The sequence below is a fragment of the Leptodactylus fuscus genome, chromosome 10, assembly GCF_031893055.1.
Source record: "Leptodactylus fuscus isolate aLepFus1 chromosome 10, aLepFus1.hap2, whole genome shotgun sequence".
Classification (NCBI taxonomy): domain Eukaryota; kingdom Metazoa; phylum Chordata; class Amphibia; order Anura; family Leptodactylidae; genus Leptodactylus; species Leptodactylus fuscus.
The window spans coordinates 14,427,563-14,453,965 of NC_134274.1; the positions used below are offsets into that span (position 1 = coordinate 14,427,563).

The 26,403-nt window shown below is 44.8% G+C and overlaps 1 protein-coding gene across 1 annotated transcript; it reads left to right on the forward strand.

The window, feature by feature from the left end:
• Positions 1 to 23,092, forward strand: GLRX3 (glutaredoxin 3). The gene is made up of 11 exons (XM_075288043.1): positions 1 to 128; positions 5,898 to 6,006; positions 8,908 to 8,982; positions 11,516 to 11,717; positions 16,259 to 16,431; positions 16,506 to 16,567; positions 17,195 to 17,252; positions 18,978 to 19,030; positions 20,480 to 20,519; positions 21,718 to 21,810; positions 22,825 to 23,092. The coding sequence occupies exons 1-11, from the start codon at positions 64 to 66 to the stop codon at positions 22,873 to 22,875; spliced, it is 981 nt and encodes a 326-aa protein (XP_075144144.1). The 5' UTR covers positions 1 to 63; the 3' UTR covers positions 22,876 to 23,092.
• The last annotated feature ends 3,311 nt before the right edge of the window (positions 23,093 to 26,403 follow it).

A 26,403-nucleotide genomic window follows, 5' to 3' on the forward strand; every position in this document is an offset into this window, starting at 1 on the left:
ACAGACTCTTCTAGTCCCCGATCCATTGCTCGGCGCTCCCAGGCTCCCGTAGTTCCCGGCAACATGGCGGCGGTGCTGGAGGCCGGCTCTGTGGGGCACTTTGAGGAGCTGTTACAGAAGAGTGATAAGTACGTGTGTGGCCAGTAAGGGGCGTGCTAGTGGGGATGCATAGTGTGTGCTGGGCGCCACCATGTCCTCCCGGTGTGACAGCAGAGCTGGAGACATGGAGAGATAAGGGAGGAGGGGCTGGAGCTCTGTCTGACATGTGGCCTTGTGGAACTACAAACCCCAGCATGCCCTGCTAGTGTATGGAGAGTGACCTTACCTATAGAATAGAAGTGTAACCTATAGAGTGAGTGTAACACTACTACCGTATATACAACACCGTGCCATGTACTGTCTATAGTACCGTATACCCGGTGTAATGTGGTCCCCCATGTGCTGTCTATAGTACCATGCCCCTGTATACCCGGTGTAATGTGGTGCCCCATGTACTGTCTATAGTACCATGCCTCTGTATACCTGGTGTAACGTGGTGCCCCATGTACTGTCTATAGTACCATGCCTCTGTATACCTGGTGTAACGTGGTGCCCCATGTACTGTGTATAGTACCATGCCTCTGTATACCTGGTGTAACGTGGTGCCCCATGTACTGTGTATAGTACCATGCCCCTGTATACCTGGTGTAACGTGGTGCTTCATGTACTGTCTATAGTACCATGCCTCTGTATACCTGGTGTAATGTGGTGCCCCATGTACTGTCTATAGTACCATGCCCCTGTATACCTGGTGTAATGTGGTGCTTCATGTACTGTGTATAGTACCATGCCTCTGTATACCTGGTGTAACGTGGTGCCCCATGTACTGTGTATAGTACCGTATACCTGGTATAATGTGGTGCCTCCATGTACTGTCTATAGTACCGTGTACCTGGTGTAACGTGGTGCCCCATGTACTGTCTATAGTACCATGCCTCTGTATACCTGGTGTAACGTGGTGCCCCATGTACTGTCTATAGTACCATGCCTCTGTATACCTGGTGTAATGTGGTGCCCCATGTACTGTCTATAGTACCATGCCCCTGTATACCTGGTGTAATGTGGTGCTTCATGTACTGTGTATAGTACCATGCCTCTGTATACCTGGTGTAACGTGGTGCCCCATGTACTGTGTATAGTACCGTATACCTGGTATAATGTGGTGCCTCCATGTACTGTCTATAGTACCGTATACCTGGTGTAACGTGGTGCCCCATGTACTGTCTATAGTACCATGCCCGTGTATACCTGGTGTAATGTGGTGCTTCATGTACTGTGTATAGTACCATGCCTCTGTATACCTGGTGTAACGTGGTGCCCCATGTACTGTCTATAGTACCATGCCTCTGTATACCTGGTGTAACGTGGTGCCCCATGTACTGTCTATAGTACCATGCCTCTGTATACCTGGTGTAACGTGGTGCTTCATGTACTGTGTATAGTACCATGCCTCTGTATACCTGGTGTAATGTGGTGCTTCATGTACTGTGTATAGTACCATGCCTCTGTATACCTGGTGTAACGTGGTCCCCCATGTGCTGTCTATAGTACCATGCCCCTGTATACCTGGTGTAAAGTGGTGCCCCATGTACTGTCTATAGTACCATGCCTCTGTATACCTGGTGTAACGTGGTCCCCCATGTGCTGTCTATAGTACCATGCCTCTGTATACCTGGTGTAACGTGGTCCCCCATGTGCTGTCTATAGTACCATGCCTCTGTATACCTGGTATAACGTGGTGTCCCATGTACTGTCTATAGTACCATGCCTCTGTATACCTGGTGTAACGTGGTCCCCCATGTGCTGTCTATAGTACCATGCCTCTGTATACCTGGTATAACGTGGTGTCCCATGTACTGTCTATAGTACCATGCCCCTGTATACCTGGTGTAACGTGGTGCCTCATGTACTGTGTATAGTACCATGCCCCTGTATACCTGGTGTAACGTGGTGCCCCATGTACTGTCTATAGTACCATGCCTCTGTATACCTGGTGTAACTTGGTGCCCCATGTACTGTCTATAGTACCATGCCTCTGTATACCTGGTGTAACGTGGTGCCCCATGTACTGTCTATAGTACCGTATACCCGGTGTAACGTGGTGCCCCATGTACTTTCTATAGTACCGTATACCCGGTGTAATGTGGTGCCACATGTACTGTCTATAGTACCGTATACCCGGTGTAATGTGGTGCCCCATGTACTGTCTATAGTACCATGCCTCTGTATACCTGGTGTAACGTGGTGCCCCATGTACTGTCTATAGTACCATGCCTCTGTATACCTGGTGTAACGTGGTGCCCCATGTACTGTCTATAGTACCATGCCTCTGTATACCTGGTGTAACACACTGGCCCTGTGCCCTGCTCCTCTATATTTGGTATAGCGCCCCCTGTATATCAGCTATGACGTGTTTCTTTCCCAGGTGTATACGGTCACATTGTGTCTTTCAAGTTGCTACAAATACAACCTGATGGTCACAAGAACACTCATCACCGTGTCTGGATGTTTTTTGATCGCCCGGTGGCCGTTGAGTAGCGACTAGAGGACAGTCACTGTTTTTAATCTGACCATGTGAATAAGGCCTAAGTCCCTGCCTATTAGTAGAATGGTGTGATGAGCGCAGCTCTGGATGTGAATGGAGTAGAAGCCTTCATTCTAATACACAGATACTGAGCATTATGTAGGAGGCCTGATAATATGTACAGGACAGCAGAGTAATACACGGTGACGCTAGGCGTGCAGTATACGGTATATACAGCCTCTGTACACTGCACATATTTCAGCTAGGCAGAATTCAGACCAGACATTTTTGGAATAAGGAAGTTCCATTTTTATTTTCATCTTTTGGGGTTTTCCAGGAATATTTGTTTCCTAATATGTACAGGCTTCTATAAGATAGTGGTGTATACGGTATGTTCCCGTTTTCTGTGTTTTAGATCCACCCCATAGTTTTTGCCTTCGAATACTGGTGCAAAAAACTGAGCAGAATATTACTGTGTGAATGAGGACTGAGGGCTTTATGCCTATGGCTGTGCCAGATATCACAGACCTATTGTCAGTGTAGAAACGGGCGTGTGTGTCCATGGTCCATTGTAGTGCCTGCGGTTTTCAATGGGTCCATTCACATAGCTATGAGTGTTTTACAGAAAAATATAAAACAGGTCAGGTTTTTTTTTTGACAGCCGTGAAAAATGGACCATCAAATTGGACATGTGAATAGACGCATCGAATGCAATGCTTTGTCAAAGTGGATGTGACAGGCGTTGCTAAAATGACCGTCATACGTCTGTTTCTCGTGGTCGTGTGATTAAGACCTATATTCACACGATCCAGCTTCAGCCTGGTCCATGTGTTAGGGTAAGTTCACACAGAGTTTTTTGGTCAGGATTTTGAGGCTGTATTTGCCTCAAAATCCTGACCAAAAGACGGCTCCCATTGCAATCAATGGTAGCCGCTCAGGAGTTTTTTTTTCCAGGGGCCGGATCATTCTTCCGCCTGAAGACACTCCTTTCTCCTGACTAGGGCCTAATCCAGAGCGGAGTGCGCAGCTGGATCCAGGTGCCATGCAACGGCTTTGCAGAGGGGAGGCAGGGACTCCTAGCAGCATAGGTAACTATAATCTGTATATAGAGGAGAGGCAGGGACTCCTAGCAGCATAGGTAACTATAATCTGTATATAGAGGGGAGGCAGGGACTCCTAGCAGCATAGGTAACTATAATCTGTATATAGAGGGGAGGCAGGGACTCCTAGCAGTATAGGTAACTACAATCTGTATATAGAGGGGAGGCAGGGAATCCCAGCAGTATAGGTAACTATAATCTGTATATAGAGGGGAGGCAGGGACTCCTAGCAGTATAGGTAACTACAATCTGTATATAGAGGGGAGGCAGGGACTCCTAGCAGCATAGGTGACTATAATCTGTATATAGAGGGGAGGCAGGGACTCCCAGCAGCATAGGTAACTATAATCTGTATATAGAGGGGAGGCAGGGACTCCTAGCAGTATAGGTAACTATAATCTGTATATAGAGGGGAGGCAGGGACTCCCAGCAGCATAGGTAACTATAATCTGTATATAGAGGGGAGGCAGGGACTCCTAGCAGCATAGGTAACTGTAATCTGTATATAGAGGAGAGGCAGGGACTCCTAGCAGTATAGGTAACTATAATCTGTATATAGAGGGGAGGCAGGGACTCCCAGCAGCATAGGTAACTATAATCTGTATATAGAGGGGAGGCAGGGACTCCCAGCAGCATAGGTAACTATAATCTGTATATAGAGGGGAGGCAGGGACTCCTAGCAGCATAGGTGACTATAATCTGTATATAGAGGGGAGGCAGGGACTCCCAGCAGCATAGGTAACTATAATCTGTATATAGAGGGGAGGCAGGGACTCCTAGCAGTATAGGTAACTATAATCTGTATATAGAGGGGAGGCAGGGACTCCCAGCAGCATAGGTAACTATAATCTGTATATAGAGGGGAGGCAGGGACTCCTAGCAGCATAGGTAACTGTAATCTGTATATAGAGGAGAGGCAGGGACTCCCAGCAGCATAGGTAACTATAATCTGTATATAGAGGGGAGGCAGGGACTCCCAGCAGCATAGGTAACTATAATCTGTATATAGAGGGGAGGCAGGGACTCCCAGCAGCATAGGTAACTATAATCTGTATATAGAGGGGAGGCAGGGACTCCTAGCAGCATAGGTAACTATAATCTGTATATATAGGGGAGGCAGGGACTCCTAGCAGCATAGGTAACTATAATCTGTATATAGAGGGGAGGCAGGGACTCCCAGCAGCATAGGTAACTATAATCTGTATATAGAGGGGAGGCAGGGACTCCCAGCAGCATAGGTAACTATAATCTGTATATAGAGGGGAGGCAGGGACTCCCAGCAGCATAGGTAACTATATACGTCTCCCGGCATACAGTACAGGCCGGTAAATTTACCCAATACAATACAGTATACAGGTTACAGGTTCTGAGTTTACAGTTGAAATTCCGTCCTATGAATTCGGGGTCCGTGACCGAGTGATTTTAAGGTCGGCTTGACACAGCCAAGTTTTTGGACTTACTGAGCCAGTTTGGGGCTGGTAATATGATTTGATCCCTGTGTTGTCTGTTCCTCTGTTATTATTCCTGAAAATTGATAAACTGGGTGTTCGCCTTCACCTTGTCAGAGGGATGTGTCCATTCACATCACAGTATTTACTTCCATTTAGTAGATCTGTGTAGTGGATATAAGTAACATATGTAAATGGTGACCCATCTGTGTACATAGAGAGCAATGTTAACAAAGCAAAATAAATACAAACAAAAAAAACCTGTTCCGTTTCACTTTGTATCAGGCAGAAAAATAGAAACTGATGCTATTTATTCTCTTACAACAAATAATAATAATAAAAAAAATCTCCTTCGGTTTTCGAGTGGGACCTCCTGTGCATCTCGCTAGTTTCAGACTCCACCAGTCAGGCTATGTTCACATCTGCGCAGGTCTCTCCATCGGTCGGGACTGACGGAGCACTGGACCGCTGTATAGTCAGTAACACAGACACCGGCGGACGCCATTGACTACTATGGGGTCAACTGTTTCCAAACAGGAGAGAAACGTCTTCCATGCAGGACTTCTCTCTCTGCAGATTGTCGGCTGTTTCTGCGTTGCAGACTCCAGCGCTGATGTGAACTCTTCCATCTGCGATACTACGTGGTCCGCTGTAGACACCGGCAGTGAGGCCGCAAATAAAAAAAACCTTTAGGCAATGCTTCAGATGTCCCTATTAGGATGTATGAAGAATCTGCAGCATCTCTGTTAGACTCCATTGACTTATTGTGTCTATTTCTCTTTCCAGGTCTTTACTGGTCGTCCATTTTTGGGCATCATGGGCACCCCAGTGTACTCAGATGAACGACGTAATGGCTGAACTGGCCAAGGTCCAGCCCGAAGTCACATTCGTAAAGGTATTGTATCATCCGAAAAATGACTTAATCTCCGCCTATAGTATTGTACGTTTCTTAGGCCTCATACACACGACCAAGTGCAGTGGACGGGCAGTACGGATGATACGTGGATTGGTATATGTGTGTCGTTCATGATTTTCACTAACCCATACATTGAAATAAATGGACTGCTCTGTAAATATGGGCAGGTATGTTGTAGCTCTTCACTACGGCTATGGGCTCATAAGATGGAATGGGTCATGGTCATGTGCGTGAAGGCTTATGGTAGAACCAAGGAGTATATACAGGATATATGGTCTGTCTGTATAGAAAGGAGCGGTATTGGCGTTGCTATTCATGTCACCTGCACTATTATAGGTAATGTATCTCCATGTACAGAACAAAAAGAAGTGCAAAATAATCTTCTAGTCTGTTCTATCAGATACGTGTGGGGGCTGCCTATAACTGCAGCCTACTCTCATGGTTTTCTGGCACTTGTATAAAGTTTTGATGACCTCTCCTTAGGAAAGGTCATCAATATATGATGGTGGTGGTCTCGCCCCTGAGATCCCCCCCACACCAATCAGCTGGTTAAAGAGGTCACAGTGTTCAGCGCTATCCACTGAAAACCAAGCACAGCGCTAAACAATATTGTAGAGGCTGGGCTTGGTATTGCAGCTCAGCCCCGATCACTTAAATGGGACTGCGTAGCTGCTGTGTCATGTGACTGATGGACGTGATGTCATCAGCGCACATTGATCACTGGAGGTCCTGTGTGTCAGACCCACAATGATCACCGTAAGAAATTAGGGGGTTTATGGGTCTTCAGTATGTGATGGGTTGGGGTCCAGAGTCTCAGACACCCACAATCGGCTGGTTGAGGAACCTGCAGCCTTTTTGCTCAATGCCAAGAACTGTGTGTACAGATGGCTGTTCTTAGTAAGGCAGCTCGGCCTTATTCGCTTGAATGGGACTGAGCTGCTGCTGTACGCTGTGACCAATGAACGAGATGTCACTGACACAGGGAAGAGGCTGCAGCGATCCAGAGACGGATGGTTGAAGGTCTGATTGTTGAACCTCACTGATCACATATTGATGGTCTATACTTGGGTATAAATCCTGGAATATCCCTTTAAATGGAGTCTGTCATCAGGGTGATGCATATTAAAGCAGCAGCAGCACAGTGAGGTAGGTCAGGCTCGCCTGCATGTAACACCTTTGAAAATTAATCCATTGCCCAAATATTCATTTATTTCATAATCTGTAAATGAGCAGTCTGGAGCACGGCGGGGCGGCTCTGGTCCTCCAAAACTCCCCACACGTCTCTGCAGGGCGCTTTGCCGAAATCTTGTCCTGCACCGTGTTTATGGCTGCGTTTTTGGGCCATGTGGGGTTTAGTAGTTTAAAAAAATGGAACCGCCCCCAGTGCTCCAGATGGCTCATTTGCATATTGAGTCTTTATCACATGACCTATCTGTGTTGCTGGTTTAATACACTTCACCCTGGTGACAGACTCCCTTTTAAGGGGTCTTGGAAAAAAAAAAACCCAACTGGTGGGTACTGGTATAGAAACCCCTAAATTACTTACTGTTTCCTTACTGACTAGCATCATTCTTGGGTGGTAAGGAGCGCCCCCTCTGACCATGCAGGGCTCTGGACGCGGAGGGGAAGCCAGACTGTCAAGAACGCCCTCCTGACTCTGGGCATAGGTCGGTGCCAAAACTAACAGCACCGATCTCTTCATCCCGGGGGAACATAATGGGAAACCGCATGTGCCTGAGGACAAGAAAGGTCCTCCTTAAAGGGCTTGTCTAGGAATTATGGAAATCAGAGAGGAGGTCGGGGAAGGCTCAACAGTAAAAGAAATAAAAAATCCTGTCCCACTGTCCCCGTTGCTTTGGTTTTGTCCCCCCCTAGGGTGCCATATGCCCTTCTCAGCGGTAGTCCTGTGCCGCATGTGACTAGGAAGGACCTGGTGATGTCAGTCACCTTTGTCTATAGTGCTTTCCTGCTTTCATGTCCTGTTGGTGAAGGCATGGGGTGCCCAAATGGACAGCGGCGGCCGACACCAGAGCACCGTGGACAGGTGAGTATCATTTTATTTATTTTATTGCACCTTCCCTGGCCTCCCCTCTGATTTCCCTAATTGTTGGACAACCCCTTGAAGGATCGGTCACCAGTATGTGATTGGTGGGGTCCAAATACATGCGTTTATGGCCGCGTAGGTCATGGGTTATCAGTGTGTAAGTCCCAGAAACCCTCCATCTCCTCACGGCTAACCTTCAGCCATTTGTCTTTAAGGATTACCCAGCATTGCTCTGCTCAGGAAGGAGCGGCGGTGCTGCGAAGGGTTAAGCGTGAAATTTCCTAGACATCAATAGCTTATTGAAGAAATACTCCTTTCCCCTCTTTTTTTTTTTTTCCCCTCCTTTGCTTCATAATTTGCAGAGAGCTGCAAATGTCAGTCATGATGTAGTGCCTGGCGAAATTAGTCAATAGAGCAAACAGCCCGAATTGCTGTGGGCAGAAAATAAGCGCGGTAATCATGACATAACCGGGGTCAGTGATTTATGGATTTCAATATAGTAGTAGCTGCATATGATTGAAAATTTACTAGGTCACTAGTGCACCAAAAATTTTTTATTTGCAGCCTCGGGGCGTCTTCTGAAATGTGCAACAAAATAAGAACCCTTGAACCTGTTTTGTCACAGTGCAAGCTCGGAGGATGACAGGGGCGGCCCGGCGAGGCTCATTTAAATGCAAATGACCGGCCAAAGTTTTGCATTCGACTCCGTTTTAAACATCCCAAAGTATCCCTGCGAGGGTTTACTAAACACGTGCCGTAAAAAGGGACATGAAAATAAAATTACTTCAACATTGCCGGGTTTTTTTCATGTTTTTTTTTTTTTCTTTTATTTGAAGCTCGAAGCCGAAGCCATTCCTGAAGTGTCGGAAAAGTATCAGATCACCTCCGTGCCAACCTTCTTGTTCTTTAAGGTAAGGAGCGCGGTGGAAGTGTAGGATTTATGGGTGTATGGGGATGTATGGATTATACATGATACATATATATGTGTATGGTGGTGTATGGATAGGAGGATGGACGTGTATGAGAGACATGATCTATATGTGTATGGATAGAAGGATGGACAGATACGGTATATATAATACATGATCTATATGTGTATGGGGATGTATGTACGTAAGAATGATCTATATGGGATTGTGTATAAGGAAATATGGATATCTATGAAATGCAGGATGTATATGTGTATATGGAGTTGTATCTATAGAAGGATGGTCATATAGAAGTATATAATCTATATGTGTATTGGGATTTCTGTATAGTAGGACGGACATCTCTGCTTTGATACTATCAGAGATATTACACCATATCATGAAGCTCCTGACCTCTAGGATGGGGGTACCCGGTCAGATTTCGTACAGGTCCGTTTACCTGGGTCTGTGGTCAGGCGATGGGCCGAGCTGATGTCGTCTTGTGAACATTATGAAATCTTTGTATACCGATTTACAAAAGTTTTATGTGTTAGTGGGAAAACCAGAATCGGGCCCTAAATTAAAGAATGACCTATACGGGGGAGGAGTCCTGCTGAAAAGGAAACGAGGCCTGTAAATTGGCACCGCCGTTCCCTGCCGATTCTATTCAGGTCACTACTTCACGTCCTTCTAGACACCTTGTGGGCCCTATGGGGTAGACTTGCCCTCTTATATCTCATATAACAGCAGGTCTGTGGGTTTGCATAGCTGGTGACTGGTCCACATGAGGGCTGTAATGGTTGTTATTGTCCGCAGGTCCGTATTGTATCCGTATGTCACGTATTGGCTAGTCTGTCCCAAATACGGACAGGAAGAGGACCTGCTTCATGTTGACGTCTGGTTTATATGGCCGAGACGCTGATGTGTATAAACCACAGACCTGTATATGGGGCCGTAGGAATGAAGGGGTCTGTGTGCTACCTGCAGTCGTGTGCTTATGGGCTCCGCTTGGACACTTTCTATTGTATGTGCTGGTGCTGTTTCCTAAGCAGAGGTTTTGGGTGCTATTATAAGGAGGGACAATTTTGGGACCACTGTCCATTCAGAGAGTCCATGCAGCCTCTGTATATGGATTCAGCACGTCTGTATGATATAGACTAGGGATCTCTGCTGGGGGAGTGACATGATTTGCGGTCAACACGGTGGCTCAGTGGTTAGCACTGTAGCCTTGCAGCGCTAGACTCCTGGGTTCGAATCCCGCCAGGAACAACATCTGCAAGGAGTTTGTATGTTCTCCCTGTGTTTGCGTGGATTTCCTCCCATACTCCAAAGACATACAGATAGGGAAAATAAATGTACATTGTGATCCCTATATGGGCCTCACAATCTACATAAAGAAAAAAAAATTCCTTGACACAAATTGTGTTTTTGCATTTCTTCCGGATTTCCTTCCATGAAAGTGTTTTTGTTATAAACTCCCTCCATACTGAACGGTTCTTCCTCCGATGTCGGAGTTTGTTCTCGTTTCGTGGGTTTAGATCCCCCTCTGTTGGCCGTGACTGTCCATAACTTGTACCTGTGCTCTTTAGGAACGTGTTCACATTGACAAGGATGCTCCTTGGAGAATTAGTCTTCAATGGCAGGTACTCTAGGGAGCCATGAGCAGATGCGTTGGGTAGGGAAGGGTTAAACAATATCTCTGCTCATATACAGTATATATATATGTATCTGGCAGAGCTGGGTGGCAGTGTAGGTGTATTGATGGCCATAGCGGTTTCCACCCAGCTTTCCCAGTAGCAGAGAAGCCTAAGAACTGGCTGAACTACATTCAGGGATTACTCTGTTGTTCCTCTTGGAAAATTATAAAAACCTTGCAAATGGATGTCTCCATTCCCTTGTCACAGGGGTGCGTCCCTGCCCAGTCTGCCATAGTCAGGTTATATATAGACAAACCACAACGGGAGACATCTAGGACCTGTGTCCAGGAGGGGTTATAGAGGAACCACATGCCGTAATATAGAATGATGATTATGGTATAGGGAATGCAATCATTTACTAAAAGGGACACGTCAGGAGGGGTGAAGAAGACCTCGGTAGCCGCAGAGATGGCCCCCCATTGATCTTGTGTCCTAAGGATAGGTGGTCAGTACTCAAATCCCTTTTAAAGGTGTTATGCCCCAAAAAGTGTTTACTTCGTCCCCGTAGGATGGAGGATAAATTGCTGAATGATTGGGGTCTGTCACTTAGAACAGAATCAGGAGGGGGGGCTTTCAACCCTTGACAGGGTACTATTAACTTCAGTGGGAACGCCGGCGGTGGCGGATGGACAGCACTTGGCTATTTCTTGTGCTCCATTCCAAGTGTTATGACAACCATGACAGCGGAGATAAAACAACCCCTTTTCGTAACTGAACCTGAACCCTAGCCCCTTTTGCTTAGTAAATGTCCCCCCCCCGTATCTGTCTGCTTGGCCTCTTTGTATCTACATTGGATGCTCAGACGTCTTATCAACCATGTTGTCTGTCTCCTATCTCAGAGCTCCCAGAAGATCGACAGGTTAGATGGGGCCCACGCACCCGAATTGACCAAACGAGTCCAGCGCCACTCCTCCAACGCCTCCTTCCCCACCACCCCCAACAGCGCTCCTAAGGAAGACCTCAACGTGCGGCTGAAGAAGCTGATCAGCGCGGCTCCCTGTATGCTCTTCATGAAGGGGTCCCCCCAGGAGCCCAGATGTGGTATGTACCAAGATGGAGAGGCCTCGTGGCGCCTTCATTACTGACTGCAGCCATTATACATGGACATTACACAGCGGGGTCACATCTGCCCCCGATCTCCGTCTTCTGCCCCGAGAAACTGGACAGGGGACGGAAACCTGCTGGTCAGTTATCAAACCCATTCACTTGAATAGGTGTGCAACGTGACCATCCGTGTGCTTCTTCTGCCTGTACGCAGGGAAACTTTTTTTTTTTTTTTTTTTTTTTTTTTTTTTTAAGCTGAACGACCACCTAGATGCTGCTATTTTTTGTGGCGTTTTAAGGGTTAAACAGTTGTCTTTGAGCCTGGTCAATGCAGTTAGATTTATATTACGGCGGGCACCCGTTGCTGATAGTAAGGGCACAGCTCCTGCACCCATACCATACACTGTGTCCATTAGCGAGGTTGGTAATATGTTGCTTCCATCTGGAGGAAAGGGTTAAAGAGGACTATGATATTGAGCCCCACTTCCCCACATCTAATAGTCCCATGGCCATGCTGCAGCTCAGACCCATTCAAATGAATGATACCAAACACAGCACCATAATCCTATAGTGGCTGTGCTTGGTATTACAGCTCACCCTATTAATGGGAATGGGTCTGAACTTAAGCCTGGTAATAGGGAAGTGGCTGCAGCAAACAATATCCTAGTCCCCGACAACCCTTGTAATACAATAAGGATACGGGTCTGGCCAGGGAAGACAACTTCTCATTAAGAGATGTATTCTTGTGGATTTACGGATTATGTCGCGCTCACATTAGGTACTGAGTGAGGAGAAGAGCACGGACATCTATAATGTGCAAGCATAAGACCGGAGGAGATGGCGATATCGGTCCCGGCGTATAATATTATGAGTGGATATTCATCTTTCTTCGTTTCAATGCAAAAATAAAAACCGCGCCGCAGTTCTGTCCCAGAGCACAACATTTACACTGCGCCACATTAACCCTTAAAATTGAAATCCAGGCCATCAATCTCAGCAGTCTGCGCGCCATCGCCTAGAGCTCGCACAAAGCTTTGCGGTGGGGCCCAGTACAGTAAAAATGATTGAATGTATTGGAAACAGAATATCCAAAAGCAATCGGCCCGCGGCTATTTACTAATGAACTCCCAGATGAATGACACATTTCAGGATCTGTGTTTTACTCCGGGCTGTACATGAACTTAACACTTGAGTAGCAGCAGAGAATAAATAACGCCGCGCACATCACACACCTCCACCGCATACAGATCATGGCAGTGCTTCATGCAGAGTCATATTGTAGCCAAGGGTATGGGGGTCACACAGAGGCTGGTCACATGCCGGGCCTGGGGAGACAAAGGGGGGCCTGATTTATAGTACACGGGGTTGGCGGTATCCTACACCAAAGCTTAGCTGGCATCTTATATAGATTTCCCACTACATGGACTCCCCTGGAGACATCATTTATAAGTGAGAAATGTTCCTATATACACATATATATATATATATATATATATATATATATATATATATATATATATATATATGTTATTACTTATATGATAAATTCCCCCGCCATTCCTGCACAGTGACTGTGGTTGGTCTCTATCAGGACTACAGTGTTAAAGGGATTCTACCATTAAACCTTTTTTTTTTTTTTGTGGATAAGACGTCGGAATAGCCTTTAGAAAGGCTATTCGTCTTTTACCTGTAGACATGGTCTCCACCGCGCCGTTCCTTAGAAATACCAGTTTTTACCGGTATGCAAATGAGTTTTCTTGCAGCGATGGGGGCGGGCCCACCGCTGCCAGAGAAGTGTCTCCAAGCGCCGCCTCCTTCTTCGTCCGCCACGTCATCTTCAATGTCTTCCGGTGCAGGCTCGTAACTTGTAGCAGAGCTTACTGCACAGGTCACGGGAAAATGGCCGCTTGCACAGTATTGTTAGCGGCCATTTTCCCGTGGCCTCTGCGCCTGTGCAGACAGCTCTGCTCTGCTCAGTTACGAGCCTGCTCTGGAAGAAGAGATTAAACATGATGCGGTGGACAAAAAAGGAGGCGACGCTTGGAGACACTTCTCTGGCAGCGGTGGGGACGCCCTCATCTCTGTTTGAGTGCTGGGGCCCGCCCCTATCGCTGCGAGAGAACTCATTTGCATACTGTTAAAAACCGTTATTTCTAAGGAACGGCGCGGCAGAGACCACGTCTAAAGTTAAGAGACGAATAGCCTTTCTAAAGGTTATTCCAACGTCTTATCCACAAAAAAAAACAAAAAAAACGTTTTAATGGTAGAATCTCTTTAAAGGGGCCTCCTATCTAAGTTCTCGTCCACACGGTGGACTCTGTCACTGATTTTCCATCGAATTCCACCCTTCTAGCCTTCAATGGAAGGCTGAGATCGGAGCAGGATACTGATTTTGCCCTGGATTTTGCAGCTCGAGGCTCCGCACGGATTGGTCCATTCATTTGGGCCTAGTCAGCAGCGGAAAGCTCTGATGGTGTGCTGCGGCATTCCGCCATATTGAGTCAAGGGACCTAAGTAATAGCTGAAGTACAGGTTTTTAAGTGAACGGAGCGGCGCACGCTCTGCCTGATCACCACTCTGTTCCATTCTGTGCTTAGACCCTCGTGGATCTCCTATGTAATGAGCAGGGGTTAAATTGCTGAGAAAGGAGAAGCCCTTTAATATCACATATGTTGTCCATGTGACTAGTTCAGTGGCCATGCAATATGCTCAGTGCTGGAGTGACGGATAACACCACAGGTAAGTAATGCCATGTTATTATACGCCATTGCTCACTTTCAGACAATTTTGGGCAAACCACTAAAAAATATCAGGATTGTCTGTATTTAGGAATAACTCTGGAGTAATGTGGATGTTCTGCCATGTTTGCTGATAAGTTATCTCCATTTTTGGGTCATAGGATACTTCTTCCACAGCCCTTAGGCCCCCATGCACACCGATGAGGGTGCCATCTGGGAAGGGATCGATTTTTAGCGGATTTCACTGGGATGATACTCTCCTCTATGGAGGCTCCCGATCCGTTCTGGTCTTATGACTCGGAGCCGGATATGACCGTCATCAGAATGGACCATGAGACGTCCCCTTGGGATAGCATCGGTTGGCATGCTCGTTCCTGTGCGAGGGGCCATCTTGACTTTGTAGGGCCAATACTCTGGAATCTGCTCCGGTTTATGCCCCTAGTGGATTACCGTATTTTCCGGACTATAAGGCGCACATAAAATACTTTGATTTCCTCAGAAATCGAAAGTGCGCCTTATAGTCCGGTGCGCCTTATATAAGGCTTGAAGCGGCGGCACGCGAGGAGTTAAGCGGCGGCACGCAAGGAGTCAAGCGGCGGCACGCGAGGAGTCAAGCGGCGGCCGCCGGCAAAGTCTGCATGCCGCTTCCATACATTGCAATGGGAGCGCGCTATTCAAATAGTATTCGTTCATCTCTAACTATTTGAATAGCGCGCTCTCATTGTAATGTATGGAAGCGGCATGCAGACTTTGCCGGCGGCCGCTGCTTAAAGAGATTCTACTAGAGATGAGCGAGTACTGTTCGGATCAGCCGATCCGAACAGTACTCGCTCAACTCTAGATTCTACCATTAAAAGAACCTCTTCCCCCTAACCACGTCGGAATAGCCTTAAAAGACTATTCGTCTCTTACCTTTCCCATAGCCAGCGCCGCCTTCTCCCTGAGCTGTGTTCGCGCCTTCCGTGTCGTCTTCTTTGGGCCTCATGGATGACGCATGCGCAGTCGGCTCTGGCTGCGAGAGCCTGTTAGAGCCGACTGCGCATGCGTCATCCATGAGGCCCAAAGAAGACAGAGACGGAGCTGCGGAAGAAGGCGGCGCTGGCTATGGTAAAAAGGTAAGGAGATTATTCCGACGTGATCAAGAAGGAAGTTCTTTAACTCCTCGTGTGCCGAGCGCTTCCATTCATTTCAATGGAAGCGTACCATTGAAATGAATAGAAGCGGCTGGCACGCGGGGGGTTAAGCGGCCGCCGGCAAAGTTTGCCGGCCGCCGCTTTCAATCATATAAGGCGCACCGGACAGCGCTGCGCCTTGTAGTCCGGTGCGCCTTATAGTCCGCAAAATACGGTAATGCAGTAGGTGCTATTAGCTGATATAGTCAGGTCTTTGTATAGTGTGTAATGCACGCTGCTGCCAGACGGTGGCGCCACTTGTGTTTGACCCTCTGTGATAAGAAAGAAAAAAAAAAAAGTATGGCTTTTAAGATGCAGAGCCTTTGTAGGTTGGAAGTCAGAAGTGGATGCACTGAATATTAAGAGGGGCTTTCTACTGAGCACTGGCTTGTCCACTGAAAGTAATGAATGTCCCATTGCGATCAGTGGGATATGGTGTAATGCTGTATGGGAAATCAGCATGGCGTCCGAGCAATGGGGACCCCTGACATTAGCCAGCCCATCTCCCCCCTCCCCTTACTATAAGCTAACATGACACCAGCCAGTATTAGTGTGCGGGTTTCTGAGTAATCCAGAGTATTTAAGGAATCAGACCACCTCTACTGAGACTGGATTTATTGTCTCGCAGGATTTAGCCGGCAGATTGTGGACATCCTTAACAAGCACAAAGTCCAATTTAGCGGCTTTGATATATTGTCCGATGAGGAAGTGCGGCAGGGACTGAAAACCTTCTCCAACTGGCCCACGTATCCCCAGCTGTACATCAATGGCGAGCTAATCGGAGGACTGGACATTGTCAAGGTGAGCGCAGGCGCCGCGCGGCGTCGTAATGCCAGGAAACCAGTGTCATGTCTAACCGGTGTGCTCATGTCTAGGAGCTGGAGGCGTCCGGGGAGCTGGATAGCATGTGCCCCAAGGCCCAGAGCCTGGAAGACAGGTAGGAGGAGTGCTCGGCTGTATACTGGACAGTCCGCATAGGTGTATACGCTTTGTGTTCTCCATAATGTTTTTTAGAAATCTGATATTTGCTGTTCTCAGTTATTTCTCCTGCATAAGATCGAGTAAGACGCTTCTATTTTCCGCGTCTGACTGCTATCTCTGCCTGCCATTGAGAAGCGGATTCCGGGAGGAATCTGCTCTGGATTTGGGGGCGAAAACCGTCCCCAAATCAGCGGCAAGTTCCTCAGTGCGAACAGACCCTTATAGTTAGATGCTCCAGCTTATTCACATTGAGTAGTTGAGTAACCTGAAACAGACATGTTGCGCGGGAAGCATTGGGGCATACTTCTCAATAATGTCTTAAGGGTATGTTCACATGGTAGAATTTAGCACCAAATATGACGTGGCCTCAAAACAGCGTGACTCTGGATTCGTTCCTCTGAGTCTGTGTATCAGCCGTACGAGCACCAGAACTTCCTGTATGATAAAATGACATGGGCTGCGCCATAAGAGCTTTCTAGAAGAGCCACAATGATAGAAAGATGAGTTCCCACTTGGCGTCTTCTTATAACAGGTACAGAGATGAGGTGATGTAGAGACGTAACGTTGTGGTCTTGTTTTTCAGACTTAAGGCGCTTATTAATAAAGCCCCAGTCATCCTGTTCATGAAGGGGAACAAACAGGTATGAGATATACTGATATATACTGCAGCAGTATCTATCTATCTATCTAATCTATCTAATCTATCTATCTATCTAATCTATCTATCTATCTAATCTATCTATCTATCTAATCTATCTATCTATCTAATCTATCTATCTATCTATCTAATCTATCTATCTATCTAATCTATATATCTATCTAATCTATCTAGCTATCTAATCTATCTAGCTATCTAATCTATCTAGCTATCTAATCTATCTAGCTATCTAATCTAACTAGCTATCTAATCTATCTAGCTATCTATCTAATCTATCTATCTATCTAATCTATATATCTATCTAATCTATCTAGCTATCTAATCTATCTAGCTATCTAATCTATCTAGCTATCTAATCTATCTAGCTATCTAATCTAACTAGCTATCTAATCTATCTAGCTATCTAATCTAGCTATCTAATCTAGCTATCTAATCTATCTAATCTATCTATCTAATCTATCTATCTAATCTATCTATCTAATCTATCTATCTAATCTAGCTATCTAATCCAGCTATCTAATCTAGCTATCTAATCTAGCTATCTAATCTAGCTATCTAATCTAGCTATCTAATCTAGCTATCTAATCTAGCTATCTAATCTATCTAGCTATCTAATCTATCTAGCTATCTAATCTATCTAGCTATCTAATCTATCTAGCTATCTAATCTATCTAGCTATCTAATCTATCTAGCTATCTAATCTATCTAGCTATCTAATCTATCTAGCTATCTAATCTATCTAGCTATCTAATCTATCTAGCTATCTAATCTATCTAGCTATCTAATCTATCTAGCTATCTAATCTATCTAGCTATCTAATCTATCTAGCTATCTAATCTATCTAGCTATCTAATCTATCTAGCTATCTAATCTATCTAGCTATCTAATCTATCTAGCTATCTAATCTATCTAGCTATCTAATCTATCTAGCTATCTAATCTATCTAGCTATCTAATCTATCTAGCTATCTAATCTATCTAGCTATCTAATCTATCTAGCTATCTAATCTATCTAGCTATCTAATCTATCTAGCTATCTAATCTATCTAGCTATCTAATCTATCTAGCTATCTAATCTATCTAGCTATCTAATCTATCTAGCTATCTAATCTATCTAGCTATCTAATCTAGCTATCTAATCTAGCTATCTAATCTAGCTATCTAATCTAGCTATCTAATCTAGCTATCTAATCTAGCTATCTAATCTAGCTATCTAATCTAGCTATCTAATCTAGCTATCTAATCTAGCTATCTAATCTAGCTATCTAATCTAGCTATCTAATCTAGCTATCTAATCTAGCTATCTAATCTAGCTATCTAATCTAGCTATCTAATCTAGCTATCTAATCTAGCTATCTAATCTAGCTATCTAATCTAGCTATCTAATCTAGCTATCTAATCTAGCTATCTATCTCTCTTTCTGTCTCTCTCTCTGTCCCTATTAATTACATTAATTACCTTTCCACTGACATACTGGGTCATTGGTATAATCCTTATCCTGATTCGTTACATCAGTGTAATATACTTTCCTGAAGTCCCAGGCTGCCGTGTCATCCACTGAAAGCCCCTCACACACTCGTAATAGTAACACTGGCGGACACAATTTATTCAGATAGATAGATAGGAGATAGTGAGTGTGTGTGTGTATATAATGTAAATGTTTATTACTCTTGTTAAAGGAAAGCTTAGAACTGATCTTTATTTTGCAGATGGCTAAATGTGGATTTAGCCGACAGATCCTGGAGATCCTGAATAACACGGGGTAGGTTGTACGCACCGATCTGCGTCTTGTCACGTATAATTCACCCACTTGGTTTTCCTGTTAGGATATGTAATGAAGCATCATCTTCCTAATTTCTTTCTGTGCTCGGTTACAGTTTATTCCACGTTATCTATTTCGCTCTGTTGTATTAGACATCACTAGTTGTATCGGGGAATGTGAGGCATCACTAGTTGTATCGGGGAATGTGAGACATCACTAGTTGTATCGGGGAATGTGAGACATCACTAGTTGTATCGGGGAATGTGAGACATCACTAGTTGTATCGGGGAATGTGAGACATCACTAGTTGTATCGGGGAATGTGAGACATCACTAGTTGTATCGGGGAATGTGAGACATCACTAGTTGTATCGGGGAATGTGAGACATCACTAGTTGTATCGGGGAGTATTAGACATCACTAGTTGTATCGGGGAGTATTAGACATCACTAGTTGTATCGGGGAATGTGAGGCATCACTAGTTGTATCGGGGATTATTAGACATCACTAGTTGTATCGGGGAATGTGAGACATCACTAGTTGTATCGGGGAGTATTAGACATCACTAGTTGTATCGGGGATTATTAGACATCACTAGTTGTATCGGGGAATGTGAGGCATCACTAGTTGTACCAGGGAATGTGAGGCATCACTAGTTGTATCGGGGAGTATTAGACATCACTAGTATTTCAGTAGGACGTTTTTCCATTCAGTGGCTTTTCCCATCACTGGGATATTCCATCACTTTATTATTGCTGGGGGTCCGGCCCAGAAAATGAAGGGGGATGTACAGTACCAGGCTCAGGTACCTCTGTGACCCTTCTAAGTCTTCCCTGCACAACTACAACATGGCTGCCGGATGTGAGGAGGACTAACCCCATCCCATTCACCTGGCTGAGGGTATAGTAGTGAGGGGGCTTCTGCCTCCCTTGGATTTGGGGCTGTCCCAGGGGCCAGATCCCCATAGCCATAAAGAGAAGCATAATCTATCCGTATGTTATCACTTTATAAGATGGGAATATCCCTTTAAGTTAAAGGGTTTTCTCACTAATAACATGTCCTCTGTATGCACAAGATAAGGGGATACTCTGGAAGTCCTCTTTCTATCCACCCCCGCAGAAACAGCGCCACATATGCACATAGACTGCACCTGGTATATAGGATGAGCTGCAGTACCATGCACAGCCTGTGGACAGTAGAGGCGCTGTTTCTCTGTAATGTCAACCCACTTTACTTATCATCCTTCATTTATAATAGAGGTGAATACAACCATATGCAGTTAATGGGGATTGTCTCATATTAGACAGGTCTTCTTAAAGAGACGCCGAATGTTCTGATAATTTCCAGGAATATTGGACGTCTTCTAGGGGCAGATACCAGCCTGTTTACTGATCCAGCATGGCGGCTTCCTGAGATCTTACTACCTTGATGTCTCTCTCCTCTTTTTCAGTGTGGATTATGAAACCTTTGACATATTGGAGGACGAGGAGGTGAGAACTGAATGTGATATATTGGTGGCCATTTTAGAAATCTTTACTGACCCACATATTGCTACCTTCAGTACACTTGGTTTATTTCCTTCCATCTGTGGTGTGTAAGGATTAACTTATTGATACGTGGGAACAGTGACTACCTACTGTCTAATCTTTAATACATTTCCAAGAGGAATAACAGAGGGGTGGCACAGTGCATCACCATAAGCAGACATGTCCCAGGATTCTTATAGTACAGGCATTAAAGGAGTTTTCAGGGCTAAAAATACAGATGGGCTATCCTAAGGAAAGCTCATTAATATCAGATTAGTGGGGGCGGTCAGCTGTTCTCAGCTTCTGGTACACAGAGAATGGAGCAGGAAGTAGACAGCGCCGTTCTCTGTGTAGTGGTCAGGTCAGGTACTGCAGATAAGTTCCCAATCAATTGAATGGGACCTAAGGTGCATTTACAAGTTTCAGCCACTACACAGGGAACAGCGCTGTCTACTTCCTGCATCATTAAATATATATATCAGTGGCTGAGAACAGCTGATGAGTGCGGTCACAAGTGTCAGATCTGATATTCGTGAAGTATCTTTAGGATAGGTCATCAACCATTTTTACCCCCCAGAAAACCCATTTAAAATGTATTTACAGAAGAAGACCTATCAGGAGAGGTGAACTAGGCCTTTGTGTATCTTCAGAAATTTTATGGACAATACTGCGGCAGTGGTCTTATTAGCTGTCACCCAGCTTTTCTAGGCCGGGGCCTTATAGTTCCGTGGGACCTTAGCCCAAAAGGGATTTAAGAATATCTGTCTCTTGCATAAGGTAGCTATCCTGCACAAGAGGGGCATTAATATCATATTGGAGGGGGTCTGATCTCTGACCACCCTCGATCAGCTGATTGATGGGGCTGTGACTGTCCAGAAGCAGGCACGGCTCCATATAGTGTATAGTGGCCATGATTGGTACTGCAGCTTTGTCCCATTCACTTGAATACAACTGAGGGGACAGCCTGTGCTTCCGTCAGCTGATTGGGGAAGGGGATTACCAAGTGTGCCATTAATGACCTGTCCTAAGGGTGTCTTATTACCGGTATAGCCATTTATTGTATAGTTTAGCCAAGGCAGTTACTGTCTTAGATACAGTACATGGGCTGTGTTCTCATTTTGATTTCTGTTGCTTGCATTATCTGTTTTTTGTCTCATTTCAGGTTCGGCAAGGATTAAAGACCTACTCGAATTGGCCCACCTACCCCCAGCTCTATGTCAAAGGAGAGCTTATTGGAGGCTTGGACATTGTGAAGGTAACCTATGAGTCTGAAGGGGTTAAAGCAATGATTTCCAATTTTTGAATGATGGAGGAGCCCATGGAAACCTAAGAGGAGTAACCGAATGTCTGGCCATTGTATGCCTTGTGTTGCATTAGTTTTTCCCACTGTGCTGTAAGTTTGTAGTCTTTCCTGAGCTGGCCGGTGAGGACTGGCTGATATACAGGAGACAAAGAAGAGTCTAATTCAGGGGTAGGGAACCTTCGGCTGCTGTGAAACTACAACTCCCAGCATGCTTCATTCACTTCCATGGGAGTTCCAAGAACAGCAGAGCAAGTATGCATGCTGGGAGTTGTAGTCTTGCAACAGCTGGAGAGCCGTACGTTCCCTTCCCCTGGTCTAATCCATAACTGTGTACATGGTCAGGAACTGCCCCAGGATCCTGCAGGACGTGTATACAAACCGATCACTTACCCCCATACCAGATGAAACATGGCTGTGCAGGTACATGTAGTATCTCATAAAAAACAGCACTGGTGCACAATGCTAATAAAACCTCCTCTCACCCACCTACAATCCGTGAGGGGGCGCCAGCATTTCTAATACAGATATAACTTGTACAAGGCGTGCAGCTCCTGTGCTGTTATTTTTCCTATATTGCATCCTGCACGGCCATGTATCATCTGGTATCAGGTAAGTGCGGCCGTTTTTCAGAGCTACTTTTTTGTATGATGTCCTTTTTCAGTGGTAAGGATATGTATAGAGAATACCGACCTGTGCTGCTGTGCATAAAGCACTTTGGTGGCGATAGAAAGCGCTGAAGCTGCAGAATCGCGAATGCAGCTCTGGAGTAGGTTACCGGATTGAGTCCGCTCATGTAAGGAGCTTCTCCACAATTTCACATCAAACATGGAGTCCTGGAATGTTATTTCTTAGTTGTTCGCACATTCAAGGCAGCCGAAATCCTGACCGTCTTTATACTGCTACCTCCCCATCCCATAGAATAATTCGGCTTTACTGTTCTCACATTCATTCCATTCCTTTATACAGGAGATGAAAGAAAGCGGAGAGCTGGTTTCCACGCTGAAGGATGAACATTAATGGAGGGGGCCATGAAGAGGCGCTGATAGTTAATTCCTCCCATCTGGATATTTGACGTCCATTCCTGGATTTCGGCCGCCATTATTCTGTAAGGATTCCTTCTAAGGTCATAGTCTGTCCAGGATACAGTTGATGGGGATCGGGGGCGTGCGTGTCCCTGCACCTATATGTGAAATCTGCTGAAATGTTTTAACTTAATAAACATTATTCCAATCGTGTCCCTTTTGTGTTGGAGTTAGTAACTGGCTCCTCTTGCTGGCCAGTAGGGGGAGACTTCTCTTATGATGTCCATTTTCTTAGGATTGATGCTATAATGGAGTGGTTAAAAGTAGGTTCTGGTGTGGATTCAGTAGGGGGTGCTGCCCCCCACCTCTTCACGGCTAACCCACCCTGCACCCTGACGTTTATATTCTGGTCGAAGTCACAGACCCTAAGTATAACTCTAACCCACCTGGATGGACATGGGGTGCAGATGGTGCCCACTACTGACAGTAACAGGAGACGGCATAGACACCAGAGCAGAGACAGCGCCACCTACTGGATCCAGGTCAGGGAGATTACCAAATCCGCAGCATGGGTCATTCCGTGTCAAGTGAACCAATGATTTTTCCCTCTATATTTTTAATTCTTTTGAGATTTTGTCATTTGGTAATAGTGTGTCAGAGAATGCAAAATGTGAAGAAAAAAAAATTCTGGAAATTTTTTTTTGATTTTTAATTGATTTTCAAAGTTCAGAAAGTGCGAATTTCGGTGTTTCCTGCCTTTACATTTCACCTCATAACTTAGGCTAGAAAAAAGATAAACAAAATAAACGCCATTCTACTCAGAACTATACAGGCTTTCACCAAATATGTCACAAGAGTATCTTTTTTAATATTTTACCCATGTGAACGCAAACGCAAAATTTTAAAAACGCATTTCCGAAAAAAAGTTTTATTTAAAAATTTCAAAAAAATGCACATGGGCCTGCTATGCCCTTAGCCACATCTGTACCAAAATTCAAGTTGGGATTGCGATGGGATAATATTTTAAAATATAACTATTACAGTGTCATTCCGAAAATCTTGAATTCAGATCTGTTCAGCCTGTGGTCTAAAATGACAGTGAAGTCCATGAAGTGGTAGAAGGCGGCACAAGATTGGCAATGGATGACATAACTGGTTATGTGACCTGTGAATATGATCGGCGCTGGTGGCTGGCTACTGTACTCTCCAAAGATTGTGAAAATGAAGACTATAAAATTGACTTTTTTGCATCCTTCTGGTCCAGCACCATCCTTTTTGTATCCAAGAAAACCAGACATTTTACAAGTCAACAAAAATCAGATATTAACTCAGGTGGAGCCGAACACCATGACAGGCCGGACATACTCTGTGACACAAAAGGAAATGGCCATTGCTAGTAAGCGCTTATGGACAAGATTACATTTCACTCACTAGAAAGGACAAATTGATGATAAAAGGCCAGTAGTTTATAAACCTCCTATTAATTGTTTGATTGGTTCATATTTTATAGAATGAGGATTTATCTACTGGACTATTTTTCTTAATTACATGTTTAGTGATATAATAAAAAACAATTGTTACATGTAGAAATAGGTGTTATAAATATTGGTTCTTGTACTCTTGTTAACATATAATTAGGATGAGACTATTTAGAAAATCGCACTTGAGGATATGAGCAGCTTTTTTCTTTCGGTTTGTTCAATGCATTCAGGTTGAAAATGCTGGACAAGTTGTGTTATGATGATAAGATGTATTTATTCTGGCACTTATGGGATTTGTTTTTTGTTTCTCTTTATTGGTGCATATAAATGTTGAATTCAGCAAGTTGTAATTTGAAAAGAAAAAAGGAAGAAGCTCACACAAACATAAAATCAGATGATTCAAGGCTTAAAAAAAAAATAAAAAAAAATTGATCCCAATTTGGTCCCAAGTTGAAAACCTGTACAAATATAACCAAGAACACAAGTAACACAAATGCATTTTTTCACAATTTTAGAACATACGTTTTTTTCACAATTGCGCATCAAAATTTTGAATTTGATTTCTCCAAAACAAAATATAAAGAAACATCATCTTGTGACGTATCAAATGAAAGCCGGTACCGCTCTGAGAAAAATGATGCCTCTCCCACCTATTTATCTTAATTCTAGCCCAAGATATGTTAAAAAATGTAAAGCCATACCAGGCCAAAATTCACACTTTTTCAAAACTTTAGAAGTCTATAAAAAATTAACTGATGAAGAAAAAAATTCAAAACTTTTTATTTGTAATTAACTTAAGTTGTACTTCATAAAAAAAAAAAAAAAAAAAAATCTAAAGACGTCAGGTAAAAAAAAATATTGCTATTTGGATCACTTGATATGGAATGACCCGCATGTAAGAGTCGCATTGCAGAATATCATTTACAATGCATTGAGTGAAAGCTGATACAAGTCCATTAAACTTGCACAAGAAATATCCCCCAAATTTGGTTGTACCCCAAATGGTAATGTTTGTAACAAGAAATAGCTTTCCCTAGCTACTATTGCTAAACCAGTACGCAGCCCATTGACAAGTGAGGACCTAGGTCAGGAGGAAAATAAAATAAGTCTTGCAGCTCTCAAACTGGCCACTAGAGGGCTCTCCCTAAGCTGACAGTTCCTACTTGTCGCAGCTGACGCTTCATTCACACCAGCGTTCAGTCTCCGTACTCAGGTTTCCATTTTCTGCTGGCAGAAGATGGAAACCTGTCAGACCGGGTCCGGCCGTGAGTGCTGGTGAGCGTTTTAGGCTGTCCGCGCCGAAACCGTTTTTTTTAAAACCAGACACAAAGTCCTGCATGTCCGACTCTGTGTCCGGTTAAAAAAAAAAACTAAACTTTTGCCTCGGAGAGCACAAAACGCTCACCGGCGCTCACGGCCGGACACTTATCAAACCCATTCAAATGAATGGTATTGAAAAATGCCGGCAGTTTTCCGTCTTCTACCCAGTTTCGGGCAGGAAACGGAAACCTGTATAAACGGAGATCGGGGCGCAGATGTGAATGATCCCTAAGGCCCAGTTCACTTTGGCCTTCGGGTTTCTGTTTGGAAACCTATATGCATAAAACAGTTACCTAAGGAAACCTGTGGACCCTGTAGACTATAATGGGATCCGTGTGGTTTCCGCACAAAAAATGCAGAGAAAAATGCTGCTTGCAGGGTGAACGCAAATGTGAACTGGGCCTCAGGCTTGGCCTCATTGTTCGGGTTTTCTGCCTCCCCAATTCCACTTGAAAAATCTGGAGGGAAAATTCTTGCAAGTGGGACAGATAAACCTGCTAGAACAGGGGTCTCCAACCAGGGGTCTGTTGACCAGGATCGGACCGTTGGGTGTTTTTTTTCGGCCGGTGTCTTAGCAGGATACGTTACGTTAGGCCTGGTTGCTGTAGACTATCAGTAGTAGCCGCTACAGGACGCCCGCTGTGCTACCCGATAGTTTATAACTTACCATAGCAATGTGGCCTCGTGCGACGTATCCGGCCAAGTCTGACGCCGTCCCACCA

Excerpts from the sequence above, each read along its gene's own strand:
- GLRX3 (XM_075288043.1), top strand. The coding sequence starts at position 64 with ATGGCGGCGGTGCTGGAGGCCGGCTCTGTGGGGCACTTTGAGGAGCTG. Across the intron at positions 16,568-17,194 it reads GCCCAGAGCCTGGAAGACAG|ACTTAAGGCGCTTATTAATA; the intron begins GTAGGAGGAGTG and ends CTTGTTTTTCAG. Across the intron at positions 19,031-20,479 it reads GAGATCCTGAATAACACGGG|TGTGGATTATGAAACCTTTG; the intron begins GTAGGTTGTACG and ends CCTCTTTTTCAG.